This window comes from Salmo salar, chromosome ssa20, assembly GCF_905237065.1.
Source record: "Salmo salar chromosome ssa20, Ssal_v3.1, whole genome shotgun sequence".
Taxonomy (NCBI): domain Eukaryota; kingdom Metazoa; phylum Chordata; class Actinopteri; order Salmoniformes; family Salmonidae; genus Salmo; species Salmo salar.
The window spans coordinates 83,275,980-83,301,701 of record NC_059461.1 but is presented as its reverse complement, the minus strand read 5'-3'; the positions used below and the strand labels follow the sequence as shown (position 1 = coordinate 83,301,701).

Genomic DNA, 25,722 nt, shown 5'->3' with positions numbered 1-25,722 from the left:
TTCTTTCTTTCTTTCTTTCTTTCTTTCTTTCTTTCTTTCTTTCTTTCTTTCTTTCTTTCTTTCTTTCTTTCTCTATCGTACTCTCTCTGTGGCTCTCTCTCTCTCTCTCTCTCTCTGTGGCTCTCTCTGTCTGTGGCTCTCTCTCTGTCTGTGGCTCTGTTTTCCAGCTTTCTCTCCCCCCCCTTCTTCTCCCTCTCTCACCCCCCCTTAAGCGTTGGTACCTCTTCATAACAGAGATAAAGTGATGATACAGGTCATGAGAAGTGAAGTGTAATGGCAGACAGACTGGAACCATGTAGATGACAGTAAGCAGGACTGTTTCCTGTAATACAATCTAATCCTATCTGAGGATGGACTCTGGATGTGGGGTCACTAACCCACCAGAGTCTGGTGCCCAGTCTGACATCAACCTCTACCTCCACACATCATGTTGATCTGAGACGTTTGGATGTGTTGAAGCAAGATGGTTGTTCAACTCCACTGAACCTTCCAGAAGGCTACTGTAGGTGGAGCTATTACCATGTTGCTTACACCCATCTGATGCTTTAAAAGCAACTAAAAAGGGGATCATTTTGGAACGGCGAAGGAATTCCCTCCAGTATTCTACACCTCAGCCTAAAATAGGAAACAGAATATGTTGGACTTCCTGAGCCGTGTAAAGTTGAGCGCTTTTTACCATAAGTGTTATTTAAGGTTTAACTGCAATTTGGTGTTTATTATTCATACATAGAGCACAAGTCTGAGGGTCCGCTATCCCACACACTCTGAGGGGGCTTGTTTCTGACTTTCTCGCTCACACTTGTTTGCATGCCTGTGTTTTGGATGGGAGTGATGTAATGAATAGGGTCCGGGCCAGTTCCATTTCAACGCTGTCATTTCAGGAAGGGAACTGAATTTCAGCTCATTCTGAGTGGAAATGGAATTGACCCCAGCCCTGATTAACATTTAACTGCAGAGCTCAACGGAGGATATATTTGAAGGTATTTTTACTCATACGCTATCAACTTATGAGTCCTTCGCCTTTTGTATCATTCCATCTCTGAATACGTTTTTTTAAAATGTGAAAGAAGTTAAAGATCCTTTAAAGATGTTAAAAGATTATTTGTTGTTGATGTTTTTGTGTATTTTGCTCTTCATTTCTTCACAACTATGTCAAATCAAGATGGTGTTTGTATGTTTAAATACCCACTCAAACATCCACCTCTCCCCCACTTCTCTCTCTCTCTCTTTTGCCTCTGTGGTCATGTCTTAGCAGTTTCCTCAAAGTAAAACACTACTATTCGAGGAATAGTGCACTTAATTTTGTGTTTTTCCCTCAATGTTCTGCAGTTTTTTATTTCACTTGTTGGAGATTTCTAAAATAATAATTTGAACACTAAATGTGGTGCAAAAAGTGGAAATTCCTCGTCTTCCAAAATACTTTTATCCCTGGAGCGAGTTTAGGAACAACCCCCTTGAAGTTTTGTACCCAGTTTGCACAAACAATGGTAACATTACCATACCGTTGTGGCAAACCATTGCGTGAACTGAATTGTATGTTAGCTATTGGTCCAGTGTTGCGGACCCATGTCAGGCTTGTGATATGAAGTGTAAATCTGTTTTTCATTTCTTTTTTTATGTTTTTGTTAATTTTTTGTTTTTATTTTTTGAAGATCAGTTAGTGATCTTCGTACCATAACTAAGCCAAGTTTGTTATTGTATAATATTTACTGTAAGATGTAGAACATTGAATAACTATTAAAATATTCCTATAAAAGGAATTTTGTCTTTTGTCAAGTGTTTCTTTCCATTAAATATAGTAGAAGTGGGTGTGTACTAGAAGCAGTGGTATGACTAACACAACCAGTAGTGATGGGTGGACAGGGGAGTGGCTGGGTACTGTAAGGTGTGGTTACATTACAACTGCTTTAGGTAATAGTAGTGGTAGGTGGGTGAATTCGTAGCCTCTGACTATTGTGATGGGTTAAGCCTACAGATTTCATTAAGGTCCAATTGCACACATGGTAGAGGTCTTGCTGCTGATCCTACAGACCATGAAAGTGTGTGTGGGTGTAACCTATTGAGAAAGAGATGTCGGTCTTTCACTTCTAGCAATAAACACCACTCCCTATGCAAACACACACACTGATGGCACAATCAGGGAGCCCAGCAAACAGAGAGTTGCAGTAGTCCAGATGGGATATGACAAGCGCCTAGATTAGGACAAGATGATCAGGCCCTGCTGAACCCCAGGGTTCTGTGTCAGTGCTGTCATCATCCCCAGACTGATGGATGAGTGAAGCTGAGAGCCCAGACTGATAGGGTGAAGTTGAGAGTCCAGACTGATGGAGGAGTGAAGCTGAGAGTCTAGACTGATGGATGAGTGAAGTTGAGAGTCCAGACTGATGGAGGAGTGAAGCTGCAACCCAGACTGATGGAGGAGTGAAGCTGAGAGCCCAGACTGATGAGGTGAAGCTGAGAACCAGACTGATAGGGTGAAGTTGAGAGCCAGACTGATGGAGGAGTGAAGCTGAGAGTCCAGACTGATGGAGGAGTGAAGCTGAGAGCCCAGACTGATGGAGGAGTGAAGCTGAGAGTCCAGACTGATGGAGGAGTGAAGCTGAGAGCCCAGACTGATGGAGGAGTGAAGCTGAGAGCCCAGACTGATGGAGGAGTGAAGCTGAGAGTCCAGACTGATGGAGGAGTGAAGTTGAGAGCCCAGACTGATGGGGTGAAGTAGATCATAATGACCATAGCGTTTCCAGACCTGGCTAGTAGATAATAGGGACCATAGTTTCCAGACCTAGCTAGTAGATAATAATCACCATAGAGATTCTGTAGGTTATTATTCATGTCTAATGGTGATGACCATAAACTATATCTATGGTAATAAAGATTGCTCTGTCTCCATCTTCCCCTAATGTCTGGGGCAGTACAGCTGGCTATCTGTCCATCCTCCATTAATGTCTGGGGCAGTACAGCTGGCTATCTGTCCATCCTCCATTAATGTCTGGGGCAGTACAGCTGGCTATCTGTCCATCCTCCATTAATGTCTGGGGCAGTACAGCTGGCTATCTGTCCATCTTCCCCTAGGGTCTGGGGCAGTACAGCTGTCTATCTGTCCATCCTCCCCTAGGGTCTGGGGCAGTACAGCTGGCTATCTGTCCATCCTCCCCTAGGGTCTGGGGCAGTACAGCTGTCTATCTGTCCATCTTCCCCTAGGGTCTGGGGCAGTACAGCTGGCTATCTGTCCATCCTCCCCTAGGGTCTGGGGCAGTACAGCTGGCTATCTGTCCATCTTCCCCTAGGGTCTGGGGCAGTACAGCTGTCTATCTGTCCATCTTCCCCTAGGGTCTGGGGCAGTATAGCTGTCTATCTGTCCATCTTCCCCTAGGGTCTGGGGCAGTACAGCTGGCTATCTGTCCATCCTCCCCTAGGGTCTGGGGCAGTACAGCTGTCTATCTGTCCATCCTCCCCCTAGGGTCTGGGGCAGTACAGCTGTCTATCTGTCCATCTTCCCCTAGGGTCTGGGGCAGTACAGCTGTCTATCTGTCCATCTTCCCCTAGGGTCTGGGGCAGTACAGCTGGCTATCTGTCCATCCTCCCCTAGGGTCTGGGGCAGTACAGCTGGCTATCTGTCCATCCTCCCCTAGGGTCTGGGGCAGTACAGCTGTCTATCTGTCCATCCTCCCCTAGGGTCTGGGGCAGTACAGCTGTCTATCTGTCCATCTTCCCCTAGGGTCTGGGGCAGTACAGCTGTCTATCTGTCCATCTTCCCCTAGGGTCTGGGGCAGTACAGCTGGCTATCTGTCCATCCTCCCCTAGGGTCTGGGGCAGTACAGCTGGCTATCTGTCCATCCTCCCCTAGGGTCTGGGGCAGTACAGCTGGCAACCACCGTGTAAATAGTAATCACTCACTGTACTGGTGGGGGTGGGATCCTCCATGAACCTGTCAGTGATTGCTATCTTATGCTAATGTTCTTTCTGTCGCTAGTTCTCAATAATGTATGTGGGTAATTAAAGGTTTAAAAAAACAGAAGGATGTCACATTGTGCATGATTGCGTAGATACATACCTGCCAGGTACTTTCACCCTGTCATCATAACACCATTCAGAGTCAGTGAAGTGTTCCCCTGTATCCCTGACAAAACACATCACTACACACACCACTACACACACCTGTTTGACTAGCTGTCACATTAATGATCACACACTGGTAAATAGCTGACATGCAGTAGTTATACAGCTCCAGGCCTGAGGGTGATAGAAGAAGTCAGTTGGAACATGGTTACTGTGGAAAAACTGGTATAAATCCCAGCACTCACACCCTGTAGGAGAGAAATGGTTACGGCAATCCCTGCATGTACAGTACTAACCAGGTATACAGTACATTATGTAATACCGGTTCTGAAGGATCCCATGACCCTTCACAACAATACCCATTCCACCATGATAAATTGTCATGACAATGAGCTGTTATAATGTCATGGATAAGGGCTAGTTATGTCTTGGTCAGGTAATGTGTTAAAGGTTATGGTATCTGTAATGTAACTTTTCAAATTTTTACATTTACATTTTAGGCACTTAGCAGACGCTCTTATCCAAAGTGACGTACAGTTAGTAAATTCATCTTAACCTCTACAGGATCAGTGTTTCCCCCCCCGCAGGACAATTGAGCTAACGTGTGCTAATGTGATTAGCATGATGTTGTAAATGACAAGAACATTTCCCAGGACATAGACATGTCTTATATGGGCAGAAAGCTTAAATTCTTGTTAATTTAACTGCACTATCCAATTTACAGTAGCTATTACAGTGAAAAAATATCATGGTATTGTTTGAGGAGAGTCCACAAGAAAAAACTTTTATCACGGCAACTGGTTTGATACATTCACCTCTGAAGGTAATTTGTGTCCTTACATTCAGTAACCTTGCTCTGATTTGTCATCCTGAGGGTCCCAGAGATAAAATGTAGCATAGTTATGTTTGATAAAATCATATTTTTTTATTCAAATGTAGGAACTGGGTTCTACAGTTTGAACCCCCTGTTTGGACCCCCCCCTCATCTACATGTGTGAAGGTTAGTGTATTTTCTGTAGGGAAGCTAATTATTCATAATTGATGACATTCCTGGGAGTGTGTAAATGTTATTTTTTTATTACCATATCATTTTTGTATGATCTCTATAGTCATGTACTTGAAAATGTATCAACTGACCAATTTGGCACATTTGGGCAGACTTGATACAAATTTTGAACAGTAATGCAATGGTTCATTGGATCAGTCTAAAACTTTGCACATACACTGCTGTGGCCAAAATCTAAATCTAAATTGCGCCTAGACTCCTAAGTGATATATTGACCTTTCTCTTGCATTTCTAAGATGATGGAATAAAGAAAATCATAGAAAACTCATGTTTTTTTCTTTGTATTACCGTTTACCAGATCTAATGTGTTATATTCTCCTACATGAATTTCCCATTTCCACAAACTTCAAAGTGTTTCCTTTCTAATAGTATCAAGAATATGCATATCCTTGCTTCAGGTCCTGAGCTATAGGCAGTTAGATTTGGGTGTAATTTTAGGCGAAAATTTAAAAAAAGGGTCTGATCCTTAAGATAGTCATAGTAAGGACATTTTTCCACTCGAAGGGCAAGTATTCTTTTTATTTCTTCTTATGATATATTTATTTGTGGGGTGGGGGGGTGAGGAGGGGGTGCGAGGGGGGTCTTGTAGGATTACTTAAGATACTCAATCCCTTTTTCAGTAAACTGGAACACAAAGCAGGCAGCAGGTCCTTAGAACTTCTTGTTTTCATTCTGACTAACAGTCATTATTGCTCAAGTAACATTGGGCGATATTGCATTCTTCAACACACACACACACTTGATGCAAGGCAGCTATTGCACAAAATAAATCCATCTCAGAACCCAGACTCATTGAGTTGATTGTTAACCATCTCTATCAAGGTGTTTTCCCATAACTCACGGTATGCCGGACTTCACATGATGCCATTGTTGGTGCAAAACATTAAATAAAAAATATGCTGTATATATTTATGTATTCATTTGTTTGTTTATTTATTTATTATTCCTTCATTAATTTATCAGACATGAAATGTGCATTTTATTCAAACATTATGTAATTTGACGCAGAATGGTGTTAATTGAGGACATAGGTTAAACCATATTTCAGTTGAGGACATATTGTTTTCAAGGCCACCAGATCCTGAACAGCGGGCAGGCTGCAGTATTGACAGATTCAATAAAAAGGCATAACAAGTTGAGACAGAGCAGGGCGTTTCATTATTTAGAGGTTTTTTTCCCCTCTGGAGAGAACAGGATGAAGAATATCCATCATTGTTGACCAGCATATCCTGTACTGTAAATGTACTGCATTATACTGGCAGCAGAATGACTGCAGTGCAATCTACAGCATTAACGTTGTAAAATACATGTATGATATTTTACTGTGTCACAGGTGAGGCCCCAACTAGCGGCCCTCCCCCTCCTTACGCGCGAACCCTCGTCTCTAATCCGGCGAGAACGAGGGCGCGTGTACGTAAAACATACGCATTCCCCGGGAGAATATCATGCAAGGAGAGCACAGCTGTGTGAAACTAGCCACTATAAGGATTAGACACAATAGTGGAATTTTCTGTTGGCCTTTAAAATAAAAGTTACGCATTGAAACTGATCCAAACAGATACAAATAGTGGAATAATGCCATATTTGGACTAGATTATGCTTAACAAGGTCGGAATGTTTTTATATCACTTACAAAAAAAATACAATAATTAATTATTCGACAATAAACAGTAATTGCATTTTCTCCCCAGTCCCTAAACGTCGTGAAAGAAGATGATAGTAAACACTTTGAAGCAGGAAACAACAGTGACTCGGTCAATAAAAAAGTGGTCAGATGAAGCAGATGCTAAACTACAGGACTGTTTTGCAAGCACAGACTGGAATATGTTCCGGGATTCTTCCGATGGCATTGAGGAGTACACCACATCAGTAACTGGCTTCATCAATAAGTGCATCGAAGACGTCATATCCACAGTGACTGTACGTACATACAGCTGAAATCGGAAGTTTACATACACCTTAGCCAAATAAATGTAAACTCAGTTTTTCACAATTCCTGACATTTAATCCTAGTAAAAAATTATCTGTTTTAGGTCAGTTAGGTTCACCACTTTATTTTAAGAATGTGAAATGTCAGAATAATAGTAGAGAGAATGATTTATTTCAGCTTTTATTTCTTTCATAACATTCCCAGTGGGTCAGAAGTTTACATACACTCAATTAGTATTTGGTAGCATTGCCTTTTAATTGTTTAACTTGAGTCAAACTTTTCGGGTAGCCTTCCACAAGCTTCCCACAATAAATTGGGTGAATCTTGGCCCATTCCTCCTGACAGAGCTGGTGTAACTGAGTCAGGTATGTAGGCCTCTTTGCTCACACACGCTTTTTCAGTTCTGCCCACAAATTTTCTATAGGATTGAGGTCAGGGCTATGTGATGGCCACTCCAATACCTTGACTTTGTTGTCCTTAAGCCATTTTGCCACAACTTTGGAAGTATGCTTGGGGTCATTGCCCATTTGGAAGACCCATTTGCGACCAAGCTTTAACTTCCTGACTGATGTCTTGAGATGTTGCTTCAATATATCCACATAATTTTCCTCCAAACATAACGATGGTCATTATGGCCAAACAGTTCTATTTTTCTTTCATCAGACCACAGGACATTTCTCCAAAAAGTACGATCTTTGTCCCCATGTGCAGTCGCAAACCGTAGTCTGGCTTTTTTTATGGCGGTTTTGGAGCAGTGGCTTCTTTCTTGCTGAGCGGCCTTTCAGGTTATGTTTTTATAGGACTCCTTTCACGGTGGATATAGATACTTTTGTACCGGTTTCCTCCAGCATCTTCACAAGGTCCTTTGCTGTTGTTCTGGGATTGATTTGCACTTTTCACACCAAAGTACGTTCATTTCTAGGAGACAGAATGCGTCTCCTTCCTGAGTGGTATGACGGCTGCGTGGTCCCATGGTGTTTATCCTTGCGTACTATTGTTTGTACAGATGAACGTGGTACCTTCAGGCGTTTGGAAATTGCTCCCAAGGATGAACCAGACTTGTGGAGGTCTACAATTTTTTTTCTGAGGTCTTGTCTGATTTCTTTTGATTTTCCCATGATGTCAAGCAAAGAGGCACTGAGTTTGAAGGTAGGCCTTGAAATACAATTTGATCTCAACTAGATTGAAGCATTCATTCTATCGATCTATTACATTATTTTGTTGAGCAAGGGTTGATTTAGTCTGCTACGTCAACATATAATGACAGAAGAGAAGCTGCATGTATCTAATTATAGACAAGTTGACTAACAAATAGCCTACCAAAATGTCAGAAATGATAAGCAGAAACATAACTAAAAAAGGCAGCAACAAAAATCCTGCACCCCCTGTCAAAAAATCTTTCTGCAGTCAACCTAATTAGCACGTGGAGTAATGATTGCTTTTTATGAATTTTTAAAACATTTTTTAAAACGCTTTATCTGCCTTTCCAATGAAAACTCGTTTGAAAATTCAAACATATATTTTATGGAAAAGAGATGTTATATATTTCTGTATCATGCTGTACCATATATTTCTGTACCATGCTGCCTTGTTGACAACATGACCAAGCAGCGCAGATTAGGCTGTTCGATTTGAGATGGGCGCTCCTCCCTTTTGCCCGTTCACGTCACCGTCCACAAACCGGTGCCCCGCGGTTCAGCATAATCGAATCCGCCCAATATCTTTGATATCGTGCGCTCTGGCGCTCCAAAAAACATATCCAAACCAGTTGGACTTTATGAAGGATCTCCATTGATTGGTTTACTGATTTTTCTCACTAAAGTATTCATTTGTTTGGGCTACTTACTAGGCGACTGCCTGGTAAAACACGAGGCAGGTTTGGATCTCCCACTTGTTTACAGCAGCAGAGAAAGTCAGTATTTTGTCGCAGCCACAGAGGTAAAAAACAGTGTTACAATTGTACTTTATATACAGACGACTCGAAACAACCTCATTGGCACAATGTGTAGTCATTATACCATAGTAGTCTGGAACATGTTTCCATACAATATATAATCATTTTGGCAATGGTCCTCCGAATTAAATGCGCAGGGTACATAGTATTAGTTAAATACCTTAAAGGGGAATTCTACGATGCGTAGGTAGTAGATTACTTTTTAAAAAACTTTTAAATGAACGATATATACCCATTGATTCCTGGAGAATATAATTTCTAGCTGTCTCGTCAGTTTAGTTCAACGGTCATACCTGTCTCCGATGTTTCGGTTTGATTCCTCCTTTAAACCACAGCTATTTTAACCTGTCTAAACCTGTCAACAACATGAACTAGCCTAGTATTCCTAACCTTCAGTGTATCATGATGAATGGTGGGGAATTTGTACTCCTATTGTTGTAATTCTGATAAATACTGTTTTGGTGGTGCACTTTATAGCAGCACATTGATGAAGCCAACCCACGAGTTGCGCTTTTCTCACGAACACACCGTGTTTGAGATTCAATAATATTTAATTAGGAACAGTAAGGACTATGTCGTGCATATGGAGTATAGAACCCACTCAGTTTTACAGTTCTCCATACCTCTAGCTCAGTGGAGGCTACTGCATGTATTTAATACCAATCCACTAATTCCCTCCAGCCATTACCACGAGCCTGTTCTCCCCAGCACCCTTGCTCTAACTTCTGTCCCAGACATGTTTAGGCTACTCAGTGTTTCCCATTTCCCCTATATGCATTTAGCAGTGACATTTATCGTGGATCCCTGCTAACTCTGCTACCGCTGCTGAAATAAATCCTAGGAGAAACACTTCATTCTGAATAAAACACATGGCTGATGAATGATATACAGTTGGTGCTATTATTATTACAGTGTTCTCTATAACATCACTTCACACCTCACTACAGCAAAATAAATGTGTGTCAGTGTGTACCTGTGTGTGCATCTTTTGTGATAGAAAGCACAATATGTGTATAGCGACCACATCAGTAAAGGTCCTTTTGGGTCGGACCACACCGGACATTAGTCAGGGTCCTGTGGCTGCTTTCTCTGGGTCCACTGGCACAGAAATAGTTGACATAGAGGATGGAGGGAGATTGAGAAGCAGTGTGTATTCTATGTTAACTGTCTCTCTCCTGGTCTGATAGGGTTAACGTTAAGTCAGGGATGGACAGACTATACAGGTTGGTGCCATTGCTACAGATGGTGGATCTGGAGAGTTCCTCACCTACAGATTAAAGTGCTTTGAGACCTGGTGATGAATATAAATACAATGAATTAACATGGTCTCTTAGTGTTCAGGGACAGCTGTGATCTGTCCTGCATGTCTCTGTAGTTTACCGACGGCCCTTTCAACAGCTGTGATCTGTCCTGCATGTCTCTGTAGTTTACCATTCAACAGCTGTGATCTGTCCTGCATGTCTCTGTAGTTTACCGACGGCCCTTTCAACAGCTGTGATCTGTCCTGCATGTCTCTGTAGTTTACCATTCAACAGCTGTGATCTGTCCTGCATGTCTCTGTAGTTTACCATTCAACAGCTGTGATCTGTCCTGCATGTCTCTGTAGTTTACCATTCAACAGCTGTGATCTGTCCTGCATGTCTCTGTAGTTTACCATTCAACAGCTGTGATCTGTCCTGCATGTCTCTGTAGTTTACCATTCAACAGCTGTGATCTGTCCTGCATGTCTCTGTAGTTTACCGACGGCCCATTCAACAGCTGTGATCTGTCCTGCATGTCTCTGTAGTTTACCATTCAACAGCTGTGATCTGTCCTGCATGTCTCTGTAGTTTACCGACGGCCCATTCAACAGCTGTGATCTGTCCTGCATGTCTCTGTAGTTTACCATTCAACAGCTGTGATATGTCCTGCATGTCTCTGTAGTTTACCGACGGCCCATTCAACAGCTGTGATCTGTCCTGCATGTCTCTGTAGTTTACCATTCAACAGCTGTGATCTGTCCTGCATGTCTCTGTAGTTTACCATTCAACAGCTGTGATCTGTCCTGCATGTCTCTGTAGTTTACCATTCAACAGCTGTGATCTGTCCTGCATGTCTCTGTAGTTTACCATTCAACAGCTGTGATCTGTCCTGCATGTCTCTGTAGTTTACCGACGGCCCATTCAACAGCTGTGATCTGTCCTGCATGTCTCTGTAGTTTACCGACGGCCCATTCAACAGCTGTGATCTGTCCTGCATGTCTCTGTAGTTTACCCATTCAACAGCTGTGATCTGTCCTGCATGTCTCTGTAGTTTACCATTCAACAGCTGTGATCTGTCCTGCATGTCTCTGTAGTTTACCGACGGCCCATTCAACAGCTGTGATCTGTCCTGCATGTCTCTGTAGTTTACCGACGGCCCATTCAACAGCTGTGATCTGTCCTGCATGTCTCTGTAGTTTACCGACGGCCCATTCAACAGCTGTGATCTGTCCTGCATGTCTCTGTAGTTTACCATTCAACAGCTGTGATCTGTCCTGCATGTCTCTGTAGTTTACCATTCAACAGCTGTGATCTGTCCTGCATGTCTCTGTAGTTTACCATTCAACAGCTGTGATCTGTCCTGCATGCCTCTGTAGTTTACCATTCAACAGCTGTGATCTGTCCTGCATGCCTCTGTAGTTTACCGACGGCCCTGCTGTGATCTGTCCTGCATGTCTCTGTAGTTTAACATTCAACAGATGCACATTCACTTCCTCCTCGCCTTCCAAAACCATGACAACTTCTTTCTCGGTGACAGAGTTATCTATACAAACCCTTTAACAATGCACTAGAGTGGGTCTTCTTCAAGTCATAAGTGCCTAAACGCCCCTGTAGGATCTCCTTTTGGGTGTAACTGAAAGTCCGTAGCTGTAAGACTGAAGTTTTCGGAGACAGAAATAAGTTGTTTGAAGAATTGATTTTGAGCTACATGCTGAATAAGCTGGTCTACTTGTCATGACATCAGATAGTCATTATAGCTTGATGTTGCACTTAGCAGAACAGACCTGTGTCCCAGGACACTCAGGCAAAGTACTGCCTCCGTCTGCATCAGATCTGCTTTTAGCCTCTTTCCAGTTACTCCACGTTCTCCTAACTGTTCCCTAACTGTGTCACCCTAGGGGGAGAAGCCAGCTCTGAAGACAGTGATCTGTAATGGTGGATAATGTTTGTTGTTGTAATATTGACCCACTGTAGCATACAGAAATCTGGAAGCAACTTGTTATCTGGAAGCGTTGGTGTCCCCACTGGGTTAGGTGAGGGTCAGATTTGGGTTCAAAATAAACCCTGCCATCTTCCACTTTTCCCATATGTCATATGTATATTTTAGAGTTATACCTTGACTGTCTTGAGATTGATTGATGGGGTCTGTTTCTATTGCTGCAATGTCTGTCTCCAGAGTTCTTGATGATTTCAATTCATTGAATGAGATATGGCCTTGTGTGTGTGTGTGTGTGTGTGTGTGTGTGTGTGTGTGTGTGTGTGTGTGTGTGTGTGTGTGTGTGTGTGTCATTCAATTCAACAGGCTCTGCTTTCTCTCCTACAATCTAATGACCGTGGTTGAGGATTGGTAATGAAACCTGACTGGAAGGAAGGGATGTGTGTGTGTGTGTGTGTGTGTGTGTGTGTGTGTGTGTGTAATCACTGTGCATGAGAAAGTTCAACATGATATCATTAGCCTGCTCTATCTGATGTGTCTGCTTCGGGTCATGTGATCATGGGGTTTATAAATAAGTGTGTTACACTGCCTGTGCGATAGCGTGTAATCTTGGCATGCACACACACACACACACACACATACACGTGATGTGAATAACTCTCCCTCAATGCCCAGCTGTGCGTGTGTGTGTGTGTGTGTGTGTGTGTGTGTGTGTGTGTGTGAGTTTGCATCTGTCTCTGCTTGCTGAAAATTCCAGCCAGGTCACCCGGGATACAAGTCAGTATTGGACGTCCATCCATCTCTGAGGATGTCAGTAGATGATGTGAAAACCGGCCACTAGGGGCAACGCTGTGTGCTGTTACCTTCAAGTAGATTTCGGTTTTGCTAGGGCGTAAGCATCTGCCTTGGATTCCAAAGGTTGCAAGTTTGAATCCAGCAATAGAAAGTTGTTTTTGATTTTAAAAAATTAAGCTTGTCCCAAACATTGATCCTTACTTTAACCTTTCAGAGTTAATGACTAACCTTACGAATTTGAAGTTAACACCTGAACTTAACCCTTACCTTAAAAGTTCGGCGCTAAAGCTTAAACTTGATTGATTAGGATCCCCATTAGCTGGCGACAGCTATTCTTACTGGGGTCTGACACATAACGAAAAAGAAATGACAGACAAAATACTTTACATTAACATGTACAGTGTGTGTGCATCTATCAGCTCCACATGTCAGTACATACACATAACAAGTAGGTCACATGGGGAGAAGCATTGTGCTGTGAGGTGTTGCTTTATTTGTTTTATGAAACCTGGTTATAGGGACTATATAATATGGAAGGCAGCTCCATGCACAGATCTGTATAATGCTGTACGTTTCCTTGAATTTGCTCTGGACCTGGGGACTGTGAAAAGACCGCTGGTGGCACGTCTGGTGGGGTACATGAGAGCTGGAAGGAGAAGTCACTGAAACACAAACACATTAGCTGGGAAATCTGGAGCTTTTTATTACAAATGCTCACACTAGGGATGTTTCCATTAAAATGAGAGGCTTTGTGTAAACACTTCACCTAAAGGCCCTTTAGGGTGCTGGTGATGACACACACATCACACACACACACACACACACACACACATCACACACATTCACAGAGTGCGAGGGAGAGAGATTGTGGTGGAGAGAAAGAGAGAGGGGGGAGAAGGTAGATGGGGAAGAGAGAGATGGGGGAGACTTGGGGAAGAGAGAGATGGGGGAGACTTGGGGGAGAGAGAGATGGGGGAAGAGAAAGGGGGGGGGGAGAATGGAGGTTAATCAGCTGCCAGGAAACTGGTACTTCAGCCATCTTACACACACACACACACACACACACACACACAGTGATATGGCATATTGGCACTCCCTTTCCTTCCCCCTCACTTAGTCATTCCTGGTATGAAGTGTTGTGAAACCATGCGTCACTGTTCAGACAATAGAATCCTAGTATGTGTTGGACTTTGGCTTTGGAAGTCAGCTCTAGCGATCTAATACTCGCCGACGTGTGGTTTGGATGGCGAGACGTGACTGACAATTATGATCAAGATGTTGATGATGAAGGGGCTAGGATAAGAGATTGATGAATGGGCTAGGATAAGAGACTGATGATAATGATGAAGGGGGTAGCATAAGAGATTGATGATGAAGGAGCTAGGATAAGAGATTGATGATGATGATGAAGGAGCTAGGATAAGAGATTAATGATGAAAGGGCTAGGATAAGAGATTGATGTTGATGATGAAGGGGCTAGGATAAGAGATTGATGAATGGGCTAGGATAAGAGACTGATGATAATGATGAAGGGGGTAGCATAAGAGATTGATGATGAAGGAGCTAGGCTAAGAGATTGATGATGATGATGAAGGAGCTAGGATAAGAGATTAATGATGAAAGGGGATAGGATAAGAGATTGATGATGAAGGGGAGAGGGTAAGAGATTGATGATGAAGGGGCTAGGATAAGAGATTGATGATGAAGGGGCTAGGATAAGAGATTGATGATGAAGGTGGGAGGATAAGAGATGGATGATGAAGGGGCTAGGATAAGAGATTGATGATGAAGGGGCTAGGATAAGAGATTGATGATGAAGGTGGGAGGATAAGAGATGGATGATGAAGGGGCTAGGATAAGAGATTGATGATGAAGGGGCTAGGATAAGAGATTGATGATGAAGGGGAGAGGATAAGAGATTGATGATGAAGGGGATAGGATAAGAGATTGATGATGAAGGGGCTAGGATAAGAGATTGATGATGAAGGGGCTAGGATAAGAGATTGATGATGAAGGGGATAGGATAAGAGATTGATGTTGAAGGGGCTAGGATAAGAGATTGATGTTGATGATGAAGGGGCTAGGATAAGAGATTGATGAAGGGGCTAGGATAAGAGATTGATGATGAAGGGCCTAGGATAAGAGATTGATGATGAAGGGGGTAGGATAAGAGATTGATGATGAAGGGCCTAGGATAAGAGACTGATGTTGATGATGAAGGAGCTAGGATAAGAGACTGATGTTGATGATGAAGGGGCTAGGATAAGAGATTGATGTTGATGATGAAGGGGAGAGGATAAGAGATTGATGTTGATGATGAAGGGGCTAGGATAAGAGATTGATGATTAAGGGGCTAGGATAAGAGACTGATGTTGATGATGAAGGAGCTAGGATAAGAGACTGATGTTGATGATGAAGGGGATAGGATAAGAGACTGATGTTGATGATGAAGGGGCTAGGATACGAGATTGATGTTGATGATGAAGGGGAGAGGATAAGAGATTGATGTTGATGATGAAGGGGCTAGGATAAGAGATTGATGATGAAGGGCCTAGGATAAGAGATTGATGATTAAGGGGCTAGGATAAGAGACTGATGTTGATGATGAAGGAGCTAGGATAAGAGACTGATGTTGATGATGAAGGGGCTAGGATAAGAGACTGATGTTGATGATGAAGGAGCTAGGATAAGAGACTGATGTTGATGATGAAGGGGGTAGGATAAGAGATTGATGATGAAGGGGCTAGGATAAGAGATTGATGTTGATGATGAAGGGAAAGGATAAGAGATTGATGATGAAGGGGCTAGGATAAGAGATTGATGATGAAGGGCCTAGGATAAGAGACTGATGTTGATGATGAAGGAGATAGGATAAGAGACTGATGTTGATGATGAAGGGGCTAGGATAAGAGATTGATGATGAAGGGGCTAGGATAAGAGATTGATGATTAAGGGGCTAGGATAAGAGACTGATGTTGATGATGAAGGAGCTAGGATAAGAGACTGATGTTGATGATGAAGGGGCTAGGATAAGAGACTGATGTTGATGATGAAGGGGCTAGGATACGAGATTGATGTTGATGATGAAGGGGCTAGGATAAGAGATTAATGATGAAAGGGCTAGGATAAGAGATTGATGTTGATGATGAAGGGGCTAGGATAAGAGATTGATGATGAAGGGGCTAGGATAAGAGATTGATGATGAAGGGGGTAGGATAAGAGATTGATGATGAAGGGGCTAGGATAAGAGATTGATGTTGATGATGAAGGGGCTAGGATAAGAGATTGATGATGAAGGGGCTAGGATAAGAGATTGATGATGAAGGGGCTAGGATAAGAGATTGATGATGAAGGGGCTAGGATAAGAGATTGATGATGATGATGCCACATCTTGAACCACAGACGTCCAACATCAGAGTGGGTAGTGGGGGGCTGACAGAGAGACAGGCATTCCCACTGCTAAAATACTGTACTTTTGGCTGCGTTTGGTCCACAGGTTTGGACCAGTACACTAATATATACATGCAATTTAGCAGACACTTTATCCAAAGCGACTTACAGACATGCATGCATTCATTCTGTACGTATGGATGGTCCCGTAGCACACAGCCAGAAATTGGAGATCGTTAAACCAAGTGAGTTACTATGAAAACACCATATTCTCCTACCTCACCTGGTGGGGAGTACTGGTAGACTGAGATGAAGAGGACAGTCGGTAGAAGGGGGGAAAATAAATCTCAGGGTTGTAGTGCTGAGCGATTTGTGCTTTTTGAGGTCTGTTCAGTTAAAAGATATTCAAACATTTACTAATATTCAAACATTTAGTAAATGTACTGATTAAGACTCACATTCCTTTCAATCTTACCCAGATGCAGAGAAGCATATTATCAAATCAATTTTTATTTGTTACATGTGCCGAGATCTTACATTAAAAATGCTTACTTACAAGCCCTTAACCAACAATGCATAGCAAGAAAAGCCTACATATATACTTATTTTTTATTATTAAAAAAAATAACAATAAAATAACAATAACGAGGCTATATACAGGGGGTACCGGGTCAATGTGTGGGGGTACGGGTTAGTTTAGGTAATTAAGGTAATAGGTACATGTAGGTAGGGGTAAAGTGACTCTGCATAGATAATAAGCAGCGAGTAGCAACAGCGTAAAAAAAGGGGGTCAATACAAATAACCTGGGTAGCCATTTCATTAACTGTTCATCACTCTTATGGCTTGGGGGTAGAAGCTGTTAAGAAGCCTTTTGGACCTAGAGTTGGCACTCTGGTACCACTTTCTGTGTGGTAGCAGGGAGAACAGTCTATGACTTGGGTGGCTGGGGTCTATGACAATTTTTAGGGCCTTCCTCTGACACCGCCTGGTATCAAAGTCTTGGATGGCAGGAAGCTTGGCCCCAGTGATATACTGGGCCGTACGCACTACCCTCTGTAGCACCTTGCAGTCGAGTGCCGAGCAGTTGCCATACTAGGTGGTGATGCAACTGGTCAGGATGCTTTTGATGGTGCAGCTGTTGGTGTCTTTGGACCATGATAGTTTGTTGGTGATGTGGATACCAAGGAACTTGAAGCTCTCTACCCGCTCCACTACAACCCCCTCAATGTGAATGGGGGCATGTTTGGCCCTCCTTTTCCTGTAGTCCACAATCAGCTCCTTTGTCTTTCTCACGTTGAGGTAGAGGTTGTTGTCCTGGTACCACACTGCCAGGTCTCTGATCTCCTCCCTATAGGCTGTCTCATCGTTATCGGTGATCAGGCCTACCACCGTTGTGTTGTCGGCAAACTTAATGATGGTGTTGGAGTCGTGTTTGGCCACGCAGTCGTGGGTGAACAGGGAATACAGGAGGGGAATAAGCACACACCCCTGAGGGACCCCAGTGTTGAGGATCAGCGTGGCAGATGTGTTGCTACCTACCCTCACCACCTGGGGGCGGCCCATCAGGAAGTCCAGGATCCAGTTGCAGAGGGAGGTGTTTAGTCCCTGGGTCCTTAGCTTACTGAGGAGCTTTGAGGTAACTATCGTGTTGAACGCTGAGCTGTAGTCAAGGAACAGCATTCTCACATATTACGTTTCTTTAACAAAATAACCACCAGTCAGGAGGATACAGACAGCTCAAGAGGTATGCTTAAATAAAATGTATTTTACATAGAATTAACTAAACATAATGATTATGGCTCTAGATTGCAGGAAAGGGGTGTTTCAGGTGTTTGAAAATGCGAAATTCTCCAACTTACGGACAGGGACCCTAGCCACCCACCCCCAGCCATCCTCATGTACTTTGTGCCCTCTCAGATTTCCAGGGTGTATAATGCCCCTGGGTCTGTGTGTAGCAAGCATAAAAATGTATCCATCTCTGTCCGAGCCAGAAAGAACAGATGCAATGAATTATGGTCATTAGTTATACACCCTGGAAATGATTTACCACATTTCTGCTCTGAACAAGAATGAAAACTACAACTCCCTTTAGCCCAGCGTCCCACATAGTTCTTGACTTGATTTCTCTCGTGAATTATTTGATTTCTCTCTAGAGCGTTGGTCTCACACAAAAACAATAAAATACATGGAATTCAAGTAATTGAACCGATGTCAGTCATTTAGTTGTTTAATAACCAAAAAAGTACAACATTTCGATTAATCACTCAGCACTACATGGTTATCAACTTTGATGCGATTCATCCTGGCCTCTCTTCTGTTTCAGAATGTGAAGCTGTTGCCATGTCGATATCCTCTCTAGAAGTGTTCTCTACGGAACCTTTCCTCATTGGAATGTTCACAGCAGAAGGTTCCTCCTCTGGACATTACACAGAATCCCACTCGGAGGAATACCTCATCGCCGTGGGCGACAACAATGTCACATGGCCAGTCTGCACCTATAAGGAGGATTTTAAACGCTTCCTACTTCCTGCCGTCTACAGTGTGGTCTTCCTGATTGGTCTGCCTCTGAATGGGGCGGTCATCTTGAAGATCTGGAGGTCACGACCCAACCTGACCCGGAGCAACGTCTACATGCTCAATCTGGCCACGGCTGACTTCCTGTATGTGATGTCATTACCTCTGCTCATCTACAACTACGCCAGTCATGACTACTGGCCTTTTGGAGAGCTGGCCTGCAAACTGGTCCGCTTTCAGTTCTACAGGTAGTATAGCTACTCATTAACTGACATATTCATATCATAGTTCTATAGATTACTTAGAATACTCAAACTCATATACTTACAGTCCTACAGGGAATAATCAGTCATATACTGAATGTTACCTTTCTGTGGACAGATCTTTGAGTGGATTGTAGAGAGAAAACCCTGTCATTATAACATCATTGATGTTATTTATTGTTTCCACAGTAACCTGCATGGCAGTATCCTGTTCCTGACCTGTATCAGCCTCCAGCGCTACGTGGGCATCTGCCAGCCTATGGCCGGCTGGCACAAGCAGGGGGGTCGCAGGCTGGCACGGGTGGTCTGTGGGGGTGTGTGGCTGGTGGTCGCCCTCCTCTGTGCCCCCACTTTCCACTACGCCGCCACAGGAACACAACGCAACCGCACCGTCTGTTACGACCTGAGTCGACCGGAGCACTCGGCTGACTACTACCCCTATGGGATGGCTCTGACCTGCCTGGGCTTCCTGTTGCCTTTTATGGGTGTGGTGGCGTGCTACTGTCGCATGGGTCGCCTCCTCTGCCGCTCGCCATCTTATCAGGGTGCTACCATGGCAGCCTCAAAGGAGAAACGGGACAAGGCGGTGAAGATGATAATCATCGTGGTGACGGTGTTCGCTGTGAGCTTCCTGCCGTTCCACCTTACTAAGACCATGTACCTGTTGGTACGAACCTTACCAGGTGCTCCGTGTGAGACACGGAACCTGTTCTCAGTGATCTACAAGTGCACCAGGCCGTTCGCCAGCATGAACAGCGTTCTAGATCCTATACTGTTCTACTTCACACAGCCACGGTTCCGCAGGAGCACCAGAATACTGATCACCAAGATCACCACTCTCAGAGACAGGGAACCAAGGTGTGAGGAAGTGAAAACCCCTAGATTATTTAGATCCCATGTTTAATCAAGGGTAAACTCGCTTTGAGACAAAGGGACCAAGGAGTATATAAAACAACCATAGTCCACAGTTGTATTACACCTAGATACATGGGTTCTGGGTAGCTAGAACCAATCCAGAACCCTCATTGACTTCTGCACTGCCAGCATGGCAACAAGTCAGTGTGTTTGCTACTGTGTCTGCTTGTGACTGTATACTAAAATGCATGAAGTAGTCAGACATAACACTGCTTTTGGTTGCCATAGTATTATGTAATGTATCCTGTATGTCCAAGCACACTGCTAGTTGTTTTCTATATGAGCCACTAGGTGGTGTGTATTACCTACATATCCCATGGCCTTATTTATTTTTATTTAACCTTTATTTAACTAGGCAAGTCAGTTAAGAACAAATAGTTATTTACATGGCCTACCAAAAGGCAAACGGCCTCCTGCGGGGACGGGGCCTGGGATTAAAAATAAAAAAAAGAATATAAAAATATAGGGCAAAACACACATGACAAGAGAAACAACACAACACTATTTAAAGAGAGACCTAAGACAACATAGCATAGCAGCAACACATGACAACACAGCATGGTAGCAAATGATCCTTTAGTGGGATAATCCACCCCAAACCACTAATTCCTATTATTAACAGTGTTAAAAAACACATGTTAAAACAATATTTGTGAACACGTTTCATTTTGTCATTATAACAAGGTTGGTAGCAACATTTGAAAATCATTGTGGAAATCTGTTGCAGCTCAAGTCAACTAACGTTACAAAACCCACAATGCGATGCTCTCTTTCTGGGCTGGCTGGATATCTGGAAAACGTAGCTACACACAATAGCCAAATCAATATCAGCATGCAAAATAGCTAGCTAGCTTTAAAAATCACCTAAACTGCATTATCAATTTAGGAGGCTCTCTCACCAAGCGAGAGCACGTTGCTATGGCAACGTATACTTTTTCCCACGTTTCCCACAGACACACAGGGCGCATTGCCATATGGTACTTGACGGAGAAAACACACTATATACAGTGACGAGAACCATGTAGCTATGACGTGTTCCTACATGATTTCCTGGTTTCGCAGACGTACCACTTAATATTTAAATCATGAGGAAAACATTTTTTTTACCCACTAATGAAACAGTTTCATTTCTCGGGGTGAATTATCCCTTTTACAGTTTCTCAATTGCTTAGACACAATTCCTGGAACAACTCACCATTTTCTCAAATCTTCATATACAATTTTAAAAACTCACACCCAATGGTACAAACATCTAACTTCTGGGTCCCAAATCAAACTTTGCCCTCAGACAACACACACAAGCTGTCAAAAACACAGACTACATGACTGTTTGTTCCACACTGGAGGGATTTATTCAAAACACTGCTACCAAAATGTTCAGAATAGGTTTCAGATAAATTATTTTGAACTTTGTAAAATCACAGCACTGACTATCCAGATAATCCTGTCAGGAACACCCTGGCGAGAGAACTTAAACAGTACTGTAATAAATACCTCGTACATTAGTGGATAAGGGAATACTACTGTATATGCTGTTTTGGTCAAAAACCTGACCTTTGAAATGTCACACTGACAAAACATGTAAGGAAGAGTCCATAAAATACCCAATTTACAAAAGCTTTATTTCCAAATGTAGCAAATGTACAGGTTACTCAGCATCAGCGTTCTCATCATCTCGTCTCAGGTCTGGGTCAGGCCATAATATCTCATCAACGTCACACATTATGTTTGCTTTTGCCAGGCAGCGTGGGAAAAATGCCCTTGTGTGCCTGAGAAAACCCTGGATAGACTCCACAGAGACATCACCACAGGTGTCCACCATTGCCTCCAGGAGGTGTTGCTGTGCGTAGGGGTTGCAGTCATACACTCTCCACTGCCATGCTGAGAATAATTCCTCAATCGGATTCAGAAATGGGGAATATGCTGGCAAAAAGAGAACGGTGAACCTGGGGTGGTCATTGAACCAGGCGCGAACCAGAGCAGCTCGATGCAAACTCACGTTATCCCAAATGACAACATATTGGACTTGCTCTAGTTGCCCTGCTCCCCTTCCTGTTGAAGATTGTTATTGTGCAGCTGATCTAGAAATTGATGGAGTTGTTGTATGGACCCACTTTGACATGGCGGTGTAGGACGCCACGATTGCTGATGGCTGCACATAGGGTGACGTTGTCTCCCCTCTGGCCAGGAACTTGTATGATGGCACGGTGACCAATGATGTTTGCGCCCCCTTTTGCGCCTTTTTGTTACGTTGAACCCTGCCTCACCGATGAAGATGTAATCCTATAGGTCAGCCATGGCATCCAGCTCAAAGGTTCTCTACAAAAGTCAAAACACACATTTTACTCTACTACAAATACACTACTGTAGTGTACTACTGTACTGGAATGGAAGATTGTGTACTGCATTTACTGTAACACAATACAGTACATACTGTAAAAATTCTGTACAGTATAGCAATTACCTGAACATATTGGAATCATTGCTCCTTAACTCTGTTTGAATTCCTTTCAAAAGGCACACGGTACAGCTGCCATCAAACGGATGGCATTATTGGCAATCACCATATTCACCAGGGCAGTCTCCTGCTCAGCTGTGAGAAGTCTCCACCTAACCTCCATATTCTCCAGGGCAGTCTCCTGCTCAGCTGTGAGAAGTCTCCACCTAACCTCCATATTCTCCAGGGCAGTCTCCTGCTCAGCTGTGAGAAGTCTCCACCTAACCTCCATATTCTCCAGGGCAGTCTCCTGCTCAGCTGTGAGAAGTCTCCACCTAACCTCCATATTCTCCAGGGCAGTCTCCTGCTCAGCTGTGAGAAGTCTCCACCTAACCTCCATATTCTCCAGGGCAGTCTCCTGCTCAGCTGTGAGAAGTCTCCACCTAACCTCCATATTCTCCAGGGCAGTCTCCTGCTCAGCTGTGAGAAGTCTCCACCTAACCTCCATATTCTCCAGGGCAGTCTCCTGCTCAGCTGTGAGAAGTCTCCACCTAACCTCCATATTCTCCAGGGCAGTCTCCTGCTCAGCTGTGAGAAGTCTCCACCTAACCTCCATATTCTCCAGGGCAGTCTCCTGCTCAGCTGTGAGAAGTCTCCGCCTACCTCCAATAGATGGCCGCCTCTCAGTTCTGCAAAAATGGAATTTGACCATTACTGACCTATGGTCATCCATTACAACATTACATGTATCACAGTAACAACAAGGCAAATGAGCTGTTTTCCCTTCTGAAAGTACAGACAATGGATGCAACCGTGTAACAGCTTAGGTTGGGCTGCACTAGCTGTCCAGCTTCTCATAGTCCTCCCATGTATGAGCACATGATGAACTAGTGTGACACGGATTTCATCTGAGATTACCTGTCTTTGTTGTTGTCGTTGTCGTCCTCTTCCTCTCTGTTGTCTTGCAACTTCAGCATTGTTAGGATCCATTGTTCCAAAGCACATGGACATGCCTCTACGCCCCATTTATTGATCCTGCAATTCTGATTGGTGTGTTAACAATTTTGAGGCTTAATGTTTGCACGTGGAGAAAGGTGTGCTCTTTGAGTTTAGGTTGTGATGACTTGAGTTAATTATATTGAGAGCATGTTTGCTGAATGAATATATAGTGCAATGAATGATTTATTTGGCCACTTTTGTGAAGGTTTTGCAGAAAGAGTTTTGAATATGGAAACGTGTGGAAACGGGTGAATAGTGTTTACGGTTATGGGAAATGTGCGTTTTGGGGAATGACGTAAGGGTATGGGTTTTTGTGCTACAGGAACCAGTTTTTGTGTTTAAGCAATCGAGAAAAACTGTCAATTGACTTGTGTCTCTTTCGGCTGTGGTGTGCTATTTCCTGTGTGTACTGTACCTTTTCTATCTAATAGGTATTTAGACATTTTAAAACTGAGAATGTCAGAGACAAACATTTCATGTCTTGAAATAAGCACTTATATGGACGACAAAATGTGTCCCTGACATGTAGATTGATACTGATGCTTTGTGATCTAATGCACTAGTCAATATGATGTGAATATTATTATTTTGCCATTACAAAATAAGGTATAGTTGTATTTTTTTGGTTTGTTTGTTTTTTTCCCCCCTAAACCACGTCCTTGTAAGTACATAAGTCTCCAAGAGAATATCACAGGACTAGTTCCTCAAACCAAACCTATCGGCCTGGATTTACAGATCTGCTGTTGTCCCTATGTGTATCAGCTGCAGACAATTGGATTGCTCAATAACACTAATTATTGGCTTGTTTTGGTCAAATGTGTGTGACATCTGATGTTTTTGTTCCCAAATCTGCCGGGAATGTGGTGTGTGTGTGTGTGTGTGTGTGTGTGTGTGTGTGTGTGTGTGTGTGTGTGTGTGTGTGTGTGTGTGTGTGTGTGTGCGCCTGTGTGTGTGTGTGTGTGCGCCTGAGTGTGTGTATGTTTGTTTAACCTCTGCCTTAGCTTAAGGTCCTTAATGAAGTGATAACATGAAGGTTAATATGTGGGCATGTCTGATAGGAGTCAACATGCAGTGAGCTCCAGAAGTATTGGGACACTGGCAATGTTGCTGTTGTTGTTTTGGCTCTGTTCTCCACCACTTTGAATTTGAAATTATACAATGACTACGAGATTAGAGTGAAGACTGACAGCTTTCATTTCAGGTTATTTTAATCCGTATCGGGTTAAAGCAGCACCTTATCTGCAAGCAGCACCTTATCACTTGTTTAGAAATTCCAGCACTTTTTGTACATAGTCCCCCATTTTAGAGAACCAAAAGTATTGGGACAAATTCACTTAAATGTGTATTAAAGTAGTCCTAACGTTTAGTATTTGGTCCCATATACCTAGTACGCAATGATTACATGTAGCTTGTGACTCTACAAACTTGTTGGATTCATTTTCTGTTTGTTTTTGTTGTGTTTCAGATTATTTTGTGCCCAATATGAATTAATGGTAAATAATGTATTCATTCAGAACCAAAAATGTACCTGATTAATGTAGACGTGTTTAGAAAGATATTATATTCTTATTTACAATAAAAGTGACTCCAAAATGACACTACATTATTTACCATTCATTGCTAAATGCTCCACTGTCCCAATAATTATGGAGGGCACTGTAGACGCCAGCCGTTCATGTTGCAGCAGATACGTTTCTGTGTCACTATATCATTTTTTACAGTTAAACTTATTTTTATAACGTGAAGAGAACTTAATTATATTTTGGTTATAAATGAGTTTTAATTCATTACTTGTGTATAAATGCATTTATTAGTTGTACTGTTTTATACATACCCATGCATGTCCATCGTTACCTCTGCCTACCTTCTCTCCAGTTAAGGAGCCTGTTGACACTGGAATAAACTTCAAATTCAAATCAAATCAAATGTTATTAGTCACATGCACCAAATACAACAGGTGTAGACCTTACAGTGAAATGCTTACTTACGAGCCCCTAACCAACAATGCAGTTAAAAAAAAGATGAATAAGAATAATAAATAAAAGTAACAAGTAATTAAAGAGCAGCAGTAAAATAACAATAGCGAGACTATATACAGGGCGGTACCGGTACAGAGTCAATGTGCGGGGGCACCGGTTAGTCGAGGTAATTGAGGTAATATGTACATGAAGGTAGAGTTATTAAAGTAGCTATGCATAGATTATAACAACAGAGAGTAGCAG

The 25,722-nt window shown here is 42.9% G+C and overlaps 1 protein-coding gene across 1 annotated transcript; it reads left to right on the top strand.

The window, feature by feature from the left end:
- The first annotated feature begins 8,758 nt into the window (after window positions 1-8,758).
- Window positions 8,759-25,096, top strand: LOC106581425 (P2Y purinoceptor 3). Its single transcript, XM_014163482.2, has 3 exons — window positions 8,759-8,993; window positions 18,696-19,134; window positions 19,339-25,096. Exons 2-3 carry the CDS (start codon window positions 18,713-18,715, stop codon window positions 20,051-20,053), a joined length of 1,137 nt encoding a protein of 378 aa, XP_014018957.1. The 5' UTR covers window positions 8,759-8,993; window positions 18,696-18,712; the 3' UTR covers window positions 20,054-25,096.
- The last annotated feature ends 626 nt before the right edge of the window (window positions 25,097-25,722 follow it).

Bases quoted from the DNA above. Each gene is read 5' to 3' on its own strand.
- LOC106581425 (XM_014163482.2), top strand. From the start codon at position 18,713: ATGTCGATATCCTCTCTAGAAGTGTTCTCTACGGAACCTTTCCTCATT. The intron at 19,135-19,338 runs GTAGTATAGCTA...TTGTTTCCACAG, and splicing joins GTCCGCTTTCAGTTCTACAG to TAACCTGCATGGCAGTATCC.